This window comes from Pseudoliparis swirei, chromosome 11, assembly GCF_029220125.1.
Source record: "Pseudoliparis swirei isolate HS2019 ecotype Mariana Trench chromosome 11, NWPU_hadal_v1, whole genome shotgun sequence".
Classification (NCBI taxonomy): Eukaryota; Metazoa; Chordata; class Actinopteri; order Perciformes; family Liparidae; genus Pseudoliparis; species Pseudoliparis swirei.
In genome coordinates this window covers 9,993,120-10,008,117 of record NC_079398.1, presented here as the reverse complement: position 1 = coordinate 10,008,117, position 14,998 = coordinate 9,993,120, and the positions used below count along the sequence as shown (strand labels likewise).

General features: G+C 39.7%; 2 protein-coding genes across 2 annotated transcripts in view; both read left to right on the top strand.

Moving 5' to 3' along the window:
* LOC130201642 (gamma-2-syntrophin-like) overlaps positions 1 to 5,926 on the top strand; it is a 74,084-nt gene extending 68,158 nt beyond the window's left edge. Inside the window, exons 15-17 of the mRNA XM_056426724.1 lie at positions 3,610 to 3,702; positions 4,201 to 4,311; positions 5,101 to 5,926. Coding sequence (XP_056282699.1) covers positions 3,610 to 3,702; positions 4,201 to 4,311; positions 5,101 to 5,229 — 333 coding nt within the window. The 3' untranslated portion in view covers positions 5,230 to 5,926. The remainder of the gene's footprint in view (positions 1 to 3,609; positions 3,703 to 4,200; positions 4,312 to 5,100) is intronic.
* Positions 5,927 to 6,732: 806 nt separating this feature from the next.
* Positions 6,733 to 14,998, top strand: part of LOC130201641 (thyroid peroxidase-like) — a 31,925-nt gene continuing 23,659 nt past the window's right edge. The window contains exon 1 of the mRNA XM_056426723.1: positions 6,733 to 6,745. Within this exon, the coding sequence (XP_056282698.1) occupies positions 6,733 to 6,745 (13 nt within the window). The remainder of the gene's footprint in view (positions 6,746 to 14,998) is intronic.

Here is a 14,998-nt window from a genome sequence, read left to right as displayed (position 1 = left end):
ATATATATGAATACGGGTAGACATGCAAAAACCTGCACACATATTAACATATATATGCACATACCTGCATAACCTAATACATACACACATATAAATACTGTTAATTTACCCCCCTTCCACTTTTGGCGATGCCCACCCCCCTCATACATCTCCAGATATTATATAAGGGAATGTATTATATTATGTTACAATTATATATATATTGTTGATTTTTGCTTAAAGCCGTGGAGCAGGATAAGATAGTTCTTTCTTTAGCACCATGTATTCTGGCTACTGAAAGTTCCATATTCACTCCATCAAGGTAGCTAGCTAACCACTGGGGTTTCGTAAGAGCGTGCGGGGGACTCCATTTGCGTCTTTTGAGGCGGTGTACTTCTCAATCGTCCTGTGTTATTCGTGCCACACGTTGTGATACCACTCTCAAAGCAGAGTTGTATCACCATGTATTGAGAAGCTTCCTGTTGGAGGATGTATGAGTTTTAAAAGATGCAGTGAAGGCTCTCGCATCCTAGATCGTCACCTTCACTGCCTCCCTTACCCGGCATCTCCTCCCACTCATTGTGGCGCAACTAGAGTTCTGCATGCTATACACCTGTGAGAATTATTTTCGCTGATACCTGTCCTCTCTCATTTGTTTCTATATAATTCCCCACACGTCCTTCAGACTTTGCCACGGAGGTGTTAATTCGCTAATTCTTTCCAATCCGTGAAGCGTCGTCACAGTTCACCTCGTCACAACACAGCCGTGCGTGCGGTGACAGGAAGAAGTTGCCGCTGTGACAGGGCGTATCCCTGTCACAGCTGAAGTCACGCCGCTCCTTAAGATGGAAGACAACACTTTCCGTGAAAGGACCGTACAATCCCTTCTCCATATTCACTGCACTTCTGTCATTGAAATCCATGATAGGAATAAAATAGAAATAAAATAGGATTACATTTTTCAGTTGTGCCAACAACCGTAATCTAAAGAGCAAAATATAGCATGGTTTGGGTTTTTTACCTGTAACAATACTTAATTTGTTGTAATAAAAACCATGTAAAATACTTATTTACGCAGATATTCATAAGCAAGTTTAAATACTTCATGTTATGTGCAAAAGGTTTAAAAAACTCTTATCATTATCTGAACACAGGCTAATGGCACACACAACATAAATAAAGAAGGGAATAAAAGTCATATGTAACACAAACGGAACATCTGAATACACGTCTTGGTATTCCAGAGTGGAGAACAACAACAACAACAACAAAGTCATGTTGCAAGCGAAGCCTTTAGAGGGGTATCGCTCCACAGAGAGGAACACGCTGACAAATCAGTGCTTTTCTAAAGACAGAAAGAAACAGATAATTGTGAGAGACTTTCTTGTTTGTGTTGCAGCAGCAGAATGAATATAAAGGATTTATGGCACTCAATTGACATTATTAGGATGTTGCCTTCCCTTGCACGCGTGACAACACAAACTCCGGTCTGCTCTGGTGATCAGATCTTCAAGGCCTCACGTGTCAGAGCGCCACTTTAACAACGACGCTCGCATAAACAAGTGTAACATCCACGCATGAGCAAAGTAAATAAGTGTAAAGGCAAATAATTCTATGAGCAGAAAATACAATTTAAAACAAACACGGTCTGTTTGACGTTCACATTTAAATGCCCTTCATTGATTTATGAGAATTATGAGAGATTTATATAATCAAATTTGAACAGCCCCAAAAATTCTATAACTTCAAAGGTTTAGGATGATTTATGGTACAAAGCCGTAATGGGAGCATGAACGTATGTGCATGCATGCTAGGGATTCGTACATTGAGTTAAGATCCATTGTTGATGTTGCACAGTTTGTTTAAATTTTTTAAATTTTTAACTTAATTAGAAATGCCAGACAAGATTTTGCATTGGCCCAGTCACGCAACATAGTTTCAGATCGTATGTGGGTCAGCCTGAGTCATAAAGGCTGAATGCCACGGATCAGGGCCTCAGGCAGGAGATGATTTGTGGGTTTCTCATTCTCCAGTATTTCAGAATTAATTTTAAAATAATAATAAGTATAAGTTTACCTCGGAAGAAGAAGAAAAATATTTTTGTACAAAGGAAGATTTTTTTTGAACCGAGGTGCTGAGCCAGAGCCCGGTGTGTGGAGTGTGTGTGGAGTGTGTGTGGATTGAGAGGGGAAACATATGAAGACTGCTTAAGCATTTCATTTGCAAGGCTATATTTTCATTAGCTTGTATTTAATTTCATTTAGAGTTTATGTAATTTGAAACGCATTATTTGGGATGTATCCATTTTATCTATATTATTTATTTATCAAATTTAAATTTCTCCGTTTTTTTGAGTCCCTCCTTTTTTTTCTTGAGTAAAATCTTCGTAACACTGACTTGAGCCGTTAAATGTTTTCTTGCGTTAGCTCGATTTGTTGGGCGTCTTGTTGTATGTGCAGGTTTACATACACATCAGAATCAGAACCTTTTATTGCCACATATACAAGGAATGGGTCATGGCGGGTGGTGCAACAATAGACAATGACATTAAGAACAATAAACACAGTGCAATAATTAAAAATATAAATATAAGTGCACAGACAGGCAAGTTAAAAAAATAAATAATAAGTGTTAGTGTATTTAAGGTGAAAATGTATGTGTATTTAAGTGTGTTTAAGTGTATTTAACTATTTAAGTGTATTTAATTGGAGAATTAAGTTATATGCAGGGGAGTGACTGGAAGGAAATGTCAAAAAGGTTAAGAACTCCTGACCTCGGGCCCATTAGCAGTTAGCTTGCCAGTTGCTAATAGTGGCAGTAGATGCAGTCGTGAGTCACAATGACTTTAATTAAATAACTAGTAGATTCCTTGCATTGTGCATGCGGCCTAGCTGTTACTCACGCCATTGTTAGCGCTAACATTCTAGCTAACAAGCTTGTTAGCTCGACTAAAGCTTTTTCTTCCCTCTTCTAGCTCGACGTGCTAACTTTCATCAACCGAGCTTGTTTGCTAGTTGTTAAGGTAAACTAAACGGACGGAGCAACACTGCTAATAACCTTCGATAGCTTCCTCCGTTTTTGGATGCTCAAGTTCTGCCGAAACGGCCTTCTCTTGGTAAACGGTGCAACTCTGCCTCTCTCACACACGTTGAGAATATTCTCAACGCTTTACACTCGTGACCATTTGTGGCGTTTTGCTTCACTTGCGCGAGGGGCGGGGCTTATCTTTTGCTTTATACTTGTTGTGGACATCCCATAAACGTTGGAACATCTAACGCCCTCGTGTTTGGGTTCATGACATCATCCGTAGGCTCACGCAGCTCAGTCACTTTCACCGACTACGTCTGGATAACTTTCCGTAAACGAGTGCCAACGCAAAGATGTATGATGAATGCCAAGTGAATTATGAATTCATCCCCTGCCAATATTAGGCTGAATCCACACCCACAAATTGGACACGGGGAAATGAAGGTATTGTGTGTTCACATACAGTACAGCCTTAGTGAGAAGAAGCATGTGATATGTGCTTATGTGGTCTTTATGTATGGCTCTGACAGAGAAATGTACCATGATACTTTATGTACAGAAGGATAATTATCTAAACATTAATTATCAATTCTCTCTCAACAGTCCAAAAGCTACATGTGCAGCAGCCAGGGAAACGTGCTGTGCTTCACCCTGGATTTCAGATCAGGGTTCACCTGCTCGGAAGGAACTTCTAAGGTGAAGTATTTCTTAGCTCAATTATTGTGTCATCCAGGTCATTAACTGTTCCTCCCTTCATTAAAAGCTCCTGAGAATGCAGTTTGACATCTTATGCCAGTCCTGACTCACTAACGTGTCCATTGTGTTTATTTTGAATAGCCACAGAATTACAACAACAAAAAGACTCTCGATTGTCACTAATTATGCACAGTGGACTTACCACAATAAAGGTAGAGAGGAACTGTATCTCAGATAAGGCTGTGCCATTGTTAAAGACATGTTTGAGGGATTATTTTGGCAGTTTCTGACCATTTAATTGTTGCAAGAATGTCAAAGCACTGAGTTCTAAAGTACGAATACACTTTTGTCATAAACTGTACAGTTCCTTTAAAGTACAATTGCACATTGAAATGTCAGGTCTTGATCATGAAAGTCTCGCTGTAGTAAGTCAAGGTATTACATTATTGTATACGTCCTTGTGCTGCTGGGTTTGATGATCCCCTCCCTCCCGTTCAGACCGCACTGTGGCGATATAAGTTCTCTCAACTTAAAGGCTCCTCCGATGACGGGAAAACCAGGGTAAAGCTCCTCTTCAAGAATGCTGAAAGCAACCAAATAGAGATGAAGGTAATTCAAATTAGTTTTTTGTTTTGTTTTTTCAGGTGACTTTTTTTTTGCGAGACGAAAAGCCGAGAAGTGTTAACGCGACACGTAGAGACAGAAATGACATGCTGGTGTGTAGAGACGATCAATAACACACGGCTGTTAGTTTAATAAAAGAACAAAGACGTGCTCTTTAAGAAAAGGGACCTTAAATGACTTCTGCTGTAATCTGGTGCGATAGAGAAAATGACAGGGTGGCGGGCGGAGATTTTCTTTTTTCAACTAAAAATTGTCTGGGAGCCATATGCCGTCACCGGAAGAGCCATATATGGCTGGCGAGCCATAGGTTCCCGACCCCTGCGTTACGCCGTTGACAGGTTACGCTTGAGCGACGGCCAATTGTTATTATCTTGAAAATATATACAGTGCAAAACAGGTTATTGTAGTCCCAGTAAGCTATTTATTTGCTCAATTTGCACATATATAACTTTATTTGCATTGTTCTAACAAAGTGATTGCACATGTGTTTACTTGAAATGGATTGCAATTTTCTTTATTCTATTATTTTAAAAAGCACAGATCGAGGAGTCACAAAAAGCTATTTCAATAAAAAGTCAGCATAGACCATTGTGTTGTTGGGTTCACCTGCTCAGAAGTAGATCACGGAGTGAATGGGTCTGTTTACAGAAGGTCAAGTGAGAATGTTTCCATTATCTGGTGTTTGAGTTTTATAAATTCAGTTTTTCAAGAGCTCTTTAGTTTTAAATACAACCATCTTGTACATATTGATGCGTCTCTTCTTCTTCCTTTCAGGAACTGGAGTTTGCTAACCTAACAGCCGTCCTTCACTGTATACATTCTTTTATCGCTGCCAAAGTGGCCTCCATGGACCCTCTCTTCATGTGCAGTCAAAGCCTACCTGGAAATTACATGAACACTTAAGAAGACATGTGGCAAATATCAGCAGTATTTTATTTTCTGCACAGAGACAATATATATGTATATATAGTGTTCTTGCTATTTTTGTATGACCTACTGAACATAATACATATTTGTAGAAGATTGTACAAGTAGAAAATGTATGAATTAATTGTGGAATGAAGATGTTATTTGATTTCTGAGAAGATCCAAACAGATGAACAGCTTTTCCTTTTCTTTCACATCGTTGTCCTCGTTACATCGCGGAAGCTCGGCAGTTTTCTTCTCGTGTACTTGGCGCTTTGAAAGGCGGCGTCCGTGCTGCCAGATGGCGTAGAGCCGCCATACGTTTGACAACAGGACACGAATCGCTAAACATAGAAGCTGCCTCTAATCTCAGTGCTGTATCTATGAAGAATAATGATAACAGACATCATGAATCTGATGCTGGCTACCTGTCATGGAAGGGATGCACATTCGTGACAGACTTTTCTCAGAGATTTTCCTCACTTTATATTCACAGTTGAACAGTAATGAAAACCTTTCTCTGTTTCCAGTTCCTCTGGTTTGCTCCATGTCTCATGTCTGTGAACACAAACAACACAATAAAATGCAGCCAAAAGCCTCAAAATATCCACTGAGCTGAATCCACATCTCGCTGATTAAATTGTAAGGTGTTTGTGCAAATGTGACCATTGTTTTCTATCAAATAAAGGCAAAAGTTTCCAATTACTCTGAGCAATGAGGAGCTTTCACTGCAATGTGACATTTCAGTTTGAAAGTATGATTAAAGAGACACTTTTATCAACTCCAATTCTAATACAATGGGCCAGCTGTATGTTTTCAGGTGAATTGTGTAATGGTTTTAGTTTTTATGCAATAAATTGCGAATAAAGCACAATTAACAAGTCACAGCTCCACAGATGGAGGGCGCGCAGTGGATGTACATTTAGCCGTGCGATTATAGGTGGTTTTAACCGATTAGCTTTTCTCGGTAATTATGTGTAATTTAGTATAAAATGTGCTGAGTTGACACTCATTAAATTTAGTACTTAATCATCACACTCTGCAGGTAACATTAGTTTAAAGTTACTTTTATAGGAATAACATTTTTTTAACTACCCACAGGATTTATTGTGTGCTTTACAAGAGATGTGCTGGAATATTTCTTGAAATTACCGCCTGCAGTTGTGCATCCATTCACTTGTTAATCAATTACATTAGGCTATGCACAGTTTCATTAGAAGTTAGAGTGATAGGCTACTCTTCACATAGAAGAAGAAGAAGAAGAAGAAGAAGATGATGATGATTTGGAGCTAGTCATGTGAAAACCTTTGTCTGCCTCCCTCTGAAGTGACGTCCTATTTCCATAAATGTGATGATATTTGAAGTTAGTGGCAGTGTGGGCTCAATATAGATATCTCTGTTTGAGGCGTAGCAGCTGGTGAAGGTGCTTAGCAAAAGATCATTTTACCATATCATACAATTACTAATACAATACTTCAAAATGAACTTATTTTTCTCACCATGAGGTTGTCAGGCAACGAAAGATACATATAGCCCCCTGTAAAACTTTGTTTTTTGCATGAATTAAATCAAGATGTGGTGTTTAGAAGTACTGGTAGGCAGAGTCTGTTACTGTTGGACAGGATCAGCAAAGATCCTCCAGTCTTAAGGTGCGTTCACACCAAAAGCGAAACTATTTTTCTTTAAGGTGCCTATGACATTGTTGACTTACTAACAGGACAATGGTTGTCACTTTTCATTTGATTGAATGGGGCCGCCCTCTCGGCTTTGCAAACATTGAGAAACTTCACCTTCCTTAAGTATTAATAAATTGTGTGTGCCAAATGTTATCTAAGGCTCTGCATCTGTAACCACGTACCACTGAGCCCAACTAGACGATCCTTTGACGTCACATAAAGAATAACATATCAACTTTAAAACGCTGAACGTTCCACTGTCCAACCTTGTTTCTCACTTTAAAGAGTGGCACTTGAATGCCTCATGCTCCATGAGAAATAAACCATAATCTCTAAATCTCTTTAGAGCTTCACATTTGGTTTTGTGGCCGAGAGCCTTTTTGCACAACAATTATTTTGATGACAACAAGGCCACAGACTGGATTTTCTAAATCATGAGGTGATGAATCTTCATTTAGAAACTGTAGAAATTACAGTCTTCCTTAGTACTAAGCATATTACCTTAGAGTCCTCAATGCTATGTCCCCTTCCTGGAAAAAGCTCAATTTTGTCATCCCTTTGTGTGACTTTAACAAGGAACTTTTGCATTGAAACGTTCCCTCCAGGCTTCTCCAAAAGGAATCGTGAGTCAAAAGCCTTTCAGTTGAACCTCACCCCGAAGTCTCACACCGCTCCTTTACAATTCTTTGTGCATGGGAAATACACTGTGGATTATGTTGGTAATGTGATTGTGTTGTCATATGAAGTGTTCTAATATTCAATTATATTCAATTCAGTTTATTTTGTATAGTCACAAATTACAAATGTTCCCCAGAGGGCTTTACAATCTGTACACATATGACATCCCTGACCTTTGACCTCAAATCAGATCAGGAAAAACTCCCAGAAAATAGAAAAAACCCTTTCACAGGGAAAAAAGTGAAGACACCTTCAGGAGAGCAACAGAGGAGGATCCCTCTCCGGGATGGACAGAGCAATAGATGTCATTTACAGAAGGAACAGAGTTTCATAAACACATTCAATAAATATGACATCAACTATAAAACAAAACTGCGTGAAAAATATTATTTCACTGACCATATGTAACAGGTAGCCTCGGAGATCTGAATACACATTTTAATTGTGTTTAAACTTTGAGTATTAGCATCTAGAGTTAGCATCTAGAATTAGCATCTAGAGCAGGGGTCAGGAACCTTTTTGACTGGGAGAGCCATTAAATATATTTCATTGAGAGCCATATAGTATTTTTAACGTATAATAAATTAAATGTCTTGCTTTTAATGCGAATTCTGGTGCTGCATGATGCTACGGGGAGGGGGGGCGGGGTGCAGGTGACTTTTTTTTGCGAGACGAAAAGCCGAGAAGTGTTAACGCGACACGTAGAGACAGAAATGACATGCTGGTGTGTAGAGACGATCAATAACACACGGCTGTTAGTTTAATAAAAGAACAAAGATGTGCTCTTTAAGAAAAGGGACCTTAAATTACTTCTGCTGTAATCTGCCGAGATAGAGAAAATTACAGGGTGGCGGGCGGAGATTTATTTTTTTCAACTAAAAATTGTCTGGGAGCCAAATGCCGTCCCCGGAAGAGCCATATGTTCCCGACCCCTGCGTTACGCCGTTGACAGGTTACGCTTGAGCGACGGCCAAGATATGCTCATTCTTGACGATTTGCCAAAAGCCAATCTTCGTGGGCATCGGAGCTCTGCGGCGCGCGAGACGGAGAGCCGAGAAGTGTTAACACGACACGTAGAGACAGAAATGACATGCTGTTGGTTAGATACGATCAATAACCGACGGCTGTTTAGTTTAATAAAAGAACAAAGACGTCTTTAAGAAAAGGACCTTAAATTACTTCTGCTGTAATCTGGCGCTATAGAAAAAATTACAGGGTGGCGGCGGAGATTTTTTTTTTTTCAACTCAAAATTATCTGGGAGCCATATGCCTTCACCAGAAGAGCCATATATGGCTCGCGAGCCATAGGTTCCCGACCCCTGATCTAGAGTTAGCATATATAGTTAGCATCTAGAGTTAGCATCTACCTTCTAAAGTTATCATCTAGAGTTAGCATACAGAGTTATCATCTACCTTCTAGAGTTACAGGGCTCTCAAGTTTTGAAGACAGGCAAGAGTGACATATCCCCCCCCCCCCCCCCGGCCACGCCTCCATCCCCCCCCCCCGCTCCCCCCCAAAACGAAACTTTCGGATATCAGTCGCTCGCAATTCAAGGATGCTTTATTTTCATTGGTTGCTGGATTCAATCTTACCCAGATACAACAGATATGTTTTTTTCTGATTGGCTATTGTGTAGCCCATTTCTTTTTTTTGATTGGCTGATAAGTGGCTCCTCACAGCAGACCTCCAGGGGAGCGCTTGATTCCTCCAGCTTATGTTTGCGTGCATTAAATAGCCGAGAGTTTTTTTCAGTGTGAGAAATACGATGTGTGGCGGGAGTGCGTGACTTAAGACCTAAATGCGTGACTGTCACGCTCAATGCGTGACACTCGAGAGCCCTGGAGTTATCATCTAGAGTTAGCATATAGAGTTATTATCTACCATCTAGAGTTATCATATAGAGTTAGCATCTAGCGTCATCATCTAGAGTTAGCATCTAGAGGTAAAAAACAACTGAATCCATGACATTTAATGGGATATTTGAAGACAACACAACGGACTAGAGTAGCATAATGTACCATGCAGTAGATTAAACACATTTGACATAGTGAACAACGTTACATTGCTTAAGGTTTGCATGCAGTGGCGGTTCGTCCATAGGGGGCGCTAGTGCGCCGCCCCTCTTAAAATTTGGAGATGAAAAAAAAAGAAGAAGAAAAATAAATATAAAAATCCTGTCAAAAAACATTATATGCCAAATCATTTAAATAGTAAATATACCGTGTTGACGCGCTAAATGTGTGTGGGAGACCGTAAGCCCCTGTCAACAACCACTTAAGTTAATGTGAAAAAATATAATATATCGCCATTATCACGGAGAGAAGCCCCTCCCCTTTTTCGAGGCGCTGTTCTAACGTGTGTGTACGGCATCGATACAACATTTCAGTCGTTTTGGCAATGACCGGCTTCACATTGGCGGATGAAACCGGGAATCTTGGTGCGCACGAATGTGCGCACGCGATTGGATTATTCGGCAGATCAGAGACCCGTATGTTCCCTCAGCCCATAGAGCAGTGTTGCCAGGTCCGCGGTTTTCCTGCGGAATTGGGCCACTTTTGAAGTGTTGCGCGGGTTGAATTTTTTGTCCGCTGGTTCGGGTAGACCTATTTTGCATGCAAATTACATGAATATCTTTAAATAAAAAATAAAAATCCATATTTTAAATGAAATAATTTATTCATACCCAAATCCTACCAAACTGACTCAAGATCAGCACGTACACACATTTTATTTATGATAATATACTGTATAATTACACAAGGCCATTTTAGGACCTAGGTGAAATAACTTGAGGGAAAACTGCTTTTAATGCTGGCAAACTAAACATATGTTGTTACTTTGTAGATATTACAATACATTTGGCAATGATAGCAATGCTGTTGGACTTTAAAAGCAGTGTATATGGTTTGGCACGGGCATATTTTGAGTTCTGATATTGGGCTGGTTTTTGGGCTGGTTTTGATTGGCCATTGGGCTGGTTTTGTCACACAGACCTGGCAACCCTGCTCACAATGGTTTTATATTGCTGAGGGTGAGTTGAGTGAAAAACGATGTTGCACTATTTTGGCTATATTCTTTTATAAAAATTAACCGTTTATGTTACATACAGTAATGGTCGCAAATACGATCACGGCGTCCAGCTGTCGTGTCATTTAGACCGTCAACATATACGGTTGGTGGCGGTCTCATTGAGCCACTTTGGCACCGTTTGTTTAGCTACATCCGGTCGCCCCGACATATATTTTCCTTGTGTAAATTGTGTTTTGCGTGTCTAGGAAGTGGAAGTGCAGAGACAGATCACAAGGCAAATGTGTGTGTTCTGTTGTCTTCTGCAGGTATGTGTTTCCCTTTTGTTCAAAGTTAGAATTTTCTCTGTTTCTGCTGAAATGACTCTAGCTCATGTAGTTATTTATTTTGTCCATTAGGGGTCTCTGTTTTCCCCTTGTATGTTACATGTCATGGTTTTTGATGAGAATTGTTATTATTTAGATTTAATGTAGTCCTGTCTTCCATGGACAATGGTTTTATTTTGCTGAGGGAAGTGGAAGTGCAGAGACAGATCAGAAGGCAAATGTGTGTGTTCTGTTGTCTTCTTCAGAATAAATAAGTGCTGGGAAAATCCACCATCTGAGCCGACTTCTTTCATGCCCGTTCCACATCTGTAACATCTGCTCTGAACCTTTTTCATGTGAGGGTGAAACTCTTTTATTTTGCAAACCTCTAAAACCCAACCCAATGTTCCTTAAAGCTGCTCTGAACCTCTCATGCCCAAAGTTACAGTGTGTTGATAGTTGTTATTGGACAGTGTTGAGCACGCTGTGTTCTTGAAATAAAGCTTTGGTTTTTACAATATTCTACTCAAAATCTCTTTTCTTCTCATTGTTGAGTGCTATTTAAACCACGTCGCCCAACTGCGCCCCCCCCAAAAAAAATTTCACCAGCCGCCACTGTTTGCATGCATTGTGCCAGAAGTTTATCTTTTCACATGTCACTCGCTTTATCCTCCACAAACTCTGAGCCTCATTTGTGGAAAGTTTTGTCTGGAACAGTTTGGCGTTGAAGCTGAAGCAGGCACCGTGACAACAAGCTCGCACAGAGAGCCACGACTGTATCCCCCGCACACACACACACACACACACACACACAAACACTCACACACAGACAGCATCATCAAGTTGCATCAGCAGCATGTGAAGCATGAATTTCAAGGACACTGCTCAACTATCAATGGGCCGTGACTCTCACAGGAGACTCGGCTGGCGTCATCCGACCCTGAAGGCGAGCTGAAGTATTTGTGATGAGGAGAAGTTTCCAAGAAAACTTCAGTGCCGCTGCCATGGCCTTACTAGGGAGGGTGGTACAAGACGGCAATGACGAATGCGGATACTCTGTTGTTATGTAGTTGCTCTCCAAAGAGTTGTTTTTAGACTGAGGTCTGTTATGTCCCTAGAGTCTTAAAAAGTAGGATGGGAGCCAGAGCCTTCAGTTATCAAGCTCCTCTTTTATGGATCCAGCTTCCACTTTCAGTCCGGGAGGCAGACACAGTCACCTCATGTAGAGTAGACGGAAGACTTTCCTCTTAGATAGTCTTATAGTTAGGGCTGAATCAGGTTCATCTGGTCCAGCCCCTAGACATGCTGCTAGAGGCTTATTGGCTGCTGGGAGACGTTTAGGATACACTGAGCACGTATCACCTCTTCTCTCTCTACTTAAGGATGATTTTTCATCTCTCCATCACAAATTACTAACTCTGCTTCCTCCCCGGAGTCCTTGTGACTTCACGTCTCATAGGGTCCATTGGACCTGGCTGGGTCTGATGCCTCCTGCCTGGTGGGCCGGCCTCCTGTCATGGCCCTGCTGATGCGCCCCCCCCCCCTTCTGGATCGTGGACTATGCTGACTACTAACTATTCATACACTCTGTCATACTCATTGAATGTGTTCATGTAATTCTGTAACGCTGTCCATCTGGTCACATGACATCTATTGTTCTGTCCATCCTGAAGAGGGATCCTCCTCTGTTGCTCTCCTGGAGGTTTCTTCACTTTTTTCCCCCTTGAAAGGTTTTTTTTTGGGGGGGGGGGGAGTTGTTCCTGATCCGATGTGAGGTCAAAGGTCAGGGATGTCGTATGTGTACAGATTGTAAAGCCTTCTGAGGCAAATTTGTAATTTGTGATATCGGGCAATACAAAATAAACTGATTGAATAGAATTATGAGAGGGTTGAAGCAAAGACCTAGAGGCAGTTTTGATGGCATGTTTTTGTTCTCGAGTGAATTAATACTGGAACCATTTTTTTGCACAACTGTGAAATCACTACAATCTCTTGGAATTGCTGCATTTGGTCGATTTCCATGTTGAAGTGACTAATGTTTGCTTGATGTTTAACTACGATGCTGAAGGAGAGATGAAGAGTCTGAAAGGAGAACGTTTTATAGCTAACGGAACCTGTGTTGCACCATTTGCTTGACTTTAATTCCTTCTGTAAATTCACCACAAATTGACGAATGCTTTGCAAACTGTGAACTGATTAACCCTTTAGCGACCAAGCTCACTGGCCAACTGACAGTCAGATGGTTTCCTCGCTCGGAGAGGTTTTTTAGTAACTTTGGATTGCACATTTCACTCTGGGAAAAGTTACTGAAGTAGATTTTTTTTAAAGTAGAGAAAAAGAAAGAATGATGTCCCAGTATTGAGAAAGCTGAGAGCTATTCTAACTCAAACTTTTTCTCAAATACTTTACAAGGACATCAAGTCCGTTTTCTCAAAGAAGTTTGTGAACAAATAATTTTCATTGAATATGAAAATATATATACGTCTTTATAGCACAAACTTGAAGCAATATATGTCATGCACTTTATGAGTCATGCAACTTAAAAAATATTTTAATTCACATCTTGTTTTACAATTTTACAGGCATTTTGTCGGCTAGGCTAATTACATTTTCCGGATAACAGTTAATTCTTGTTATTTTTTTAGAGATGAGTCATTCTGATTATAATGCATTTATTGTCAGTGAAATGTACAATTTGAGCACATCACTTAATTTTTCATTTAAATACACTTAAACAGACTTGAATACACTTAAATACACTTAAACACACTTAAATACACTTAAATACACTTAAACACACCTATATACACTTAAATACACTTAAATACAATTACACTTGTTACATTTTTTTAAACCTGCTCGTCTGTGCACTTTACCTCATACTTATATTTATATTTTTAATTATCGCACTGTAATTATTGTCTATTGATGCACCAACCACCATGACACATTCCTTGTATATGTAAATATACATGGCAATAAAAAGTTTCTGATTCTGATTCTGAAGATTGCTGCGTTAATTACATCTAAATTTACCACATTGCCTATGGACATATTACACTTGTTATAATTGGAACTGGCTACACATAATGTCCACGTTTTCACTGGGATTGTTGCATTGAGTTCCAGGACCAACCAGAAATCCAAGTGGCTCAGACAATGGGCAGAAGAGAAAGTTATTTTCCAAACCAGTCAACCAAAGTGTCCGAGTCACTGTAGTGGGGGCGGTCGAGCCTACTTAACCTTTGCAATGGGCTCCCTCCTTTTTCTGAATATATAAGGACAGGTGGCACAGTGCACAGGCACTAAGATAAGTCTTTACTTATATTATGCTAATATCTGGTTCTTCAGTTGTAAACTGCTCACTACAAATGGATTGTCATTTTAATTTAATTGTCCTTGTTATGTTGATCTGGATTATTCCCTCGAGGGTTTTAACGGATGAATTCAAGCATTTAAACTGTAAGTAACTTTTTTTCATCTCTGATCATCTGTGATTGTGACTGTGATTAATACAATATGAAGATGCAATAAAAAAAAACTAGCAATAGAAAATATAGTTTAAAAATAAATCATTTCTATCCGTATTTGATTATTAGCCGACTCCATTAAATGCAGCATAGTTAACATTCTTATGTCACATGCATTCTTATTTTCCATTCTTATGTCAAATCAAAATACAGATGTTACCAACATCACAATTTCATTTTCAACTCCTCAAAATAAAGAACATGAAAGCAACCGCTGTTACGAAACCGGTGGTTCTCAAGGCTGAAAACATACATGAGTAAACAAGCTTACTGGTCTATCTTTGTAGAAATGTTCATTTACAAACATCCATGAAGCTTTCTTTCCAATATCTATCTCGTGAAACAAAAAACATTTGCTGTGTTACATGAAACATATTTTATGTCTGTGTCACTTTAAAGCAAGTCAGCAGATGTATTATCAAATCTAACAACGTGGCCTACATGTGAACATGCTGCGTACAAAGCTGGAGAACTCCCACATGTGTTGTGTATGGCAACAATTAAAATGTAGCTCAATATAATCTATAATACATCCTTAGATCCTGTACT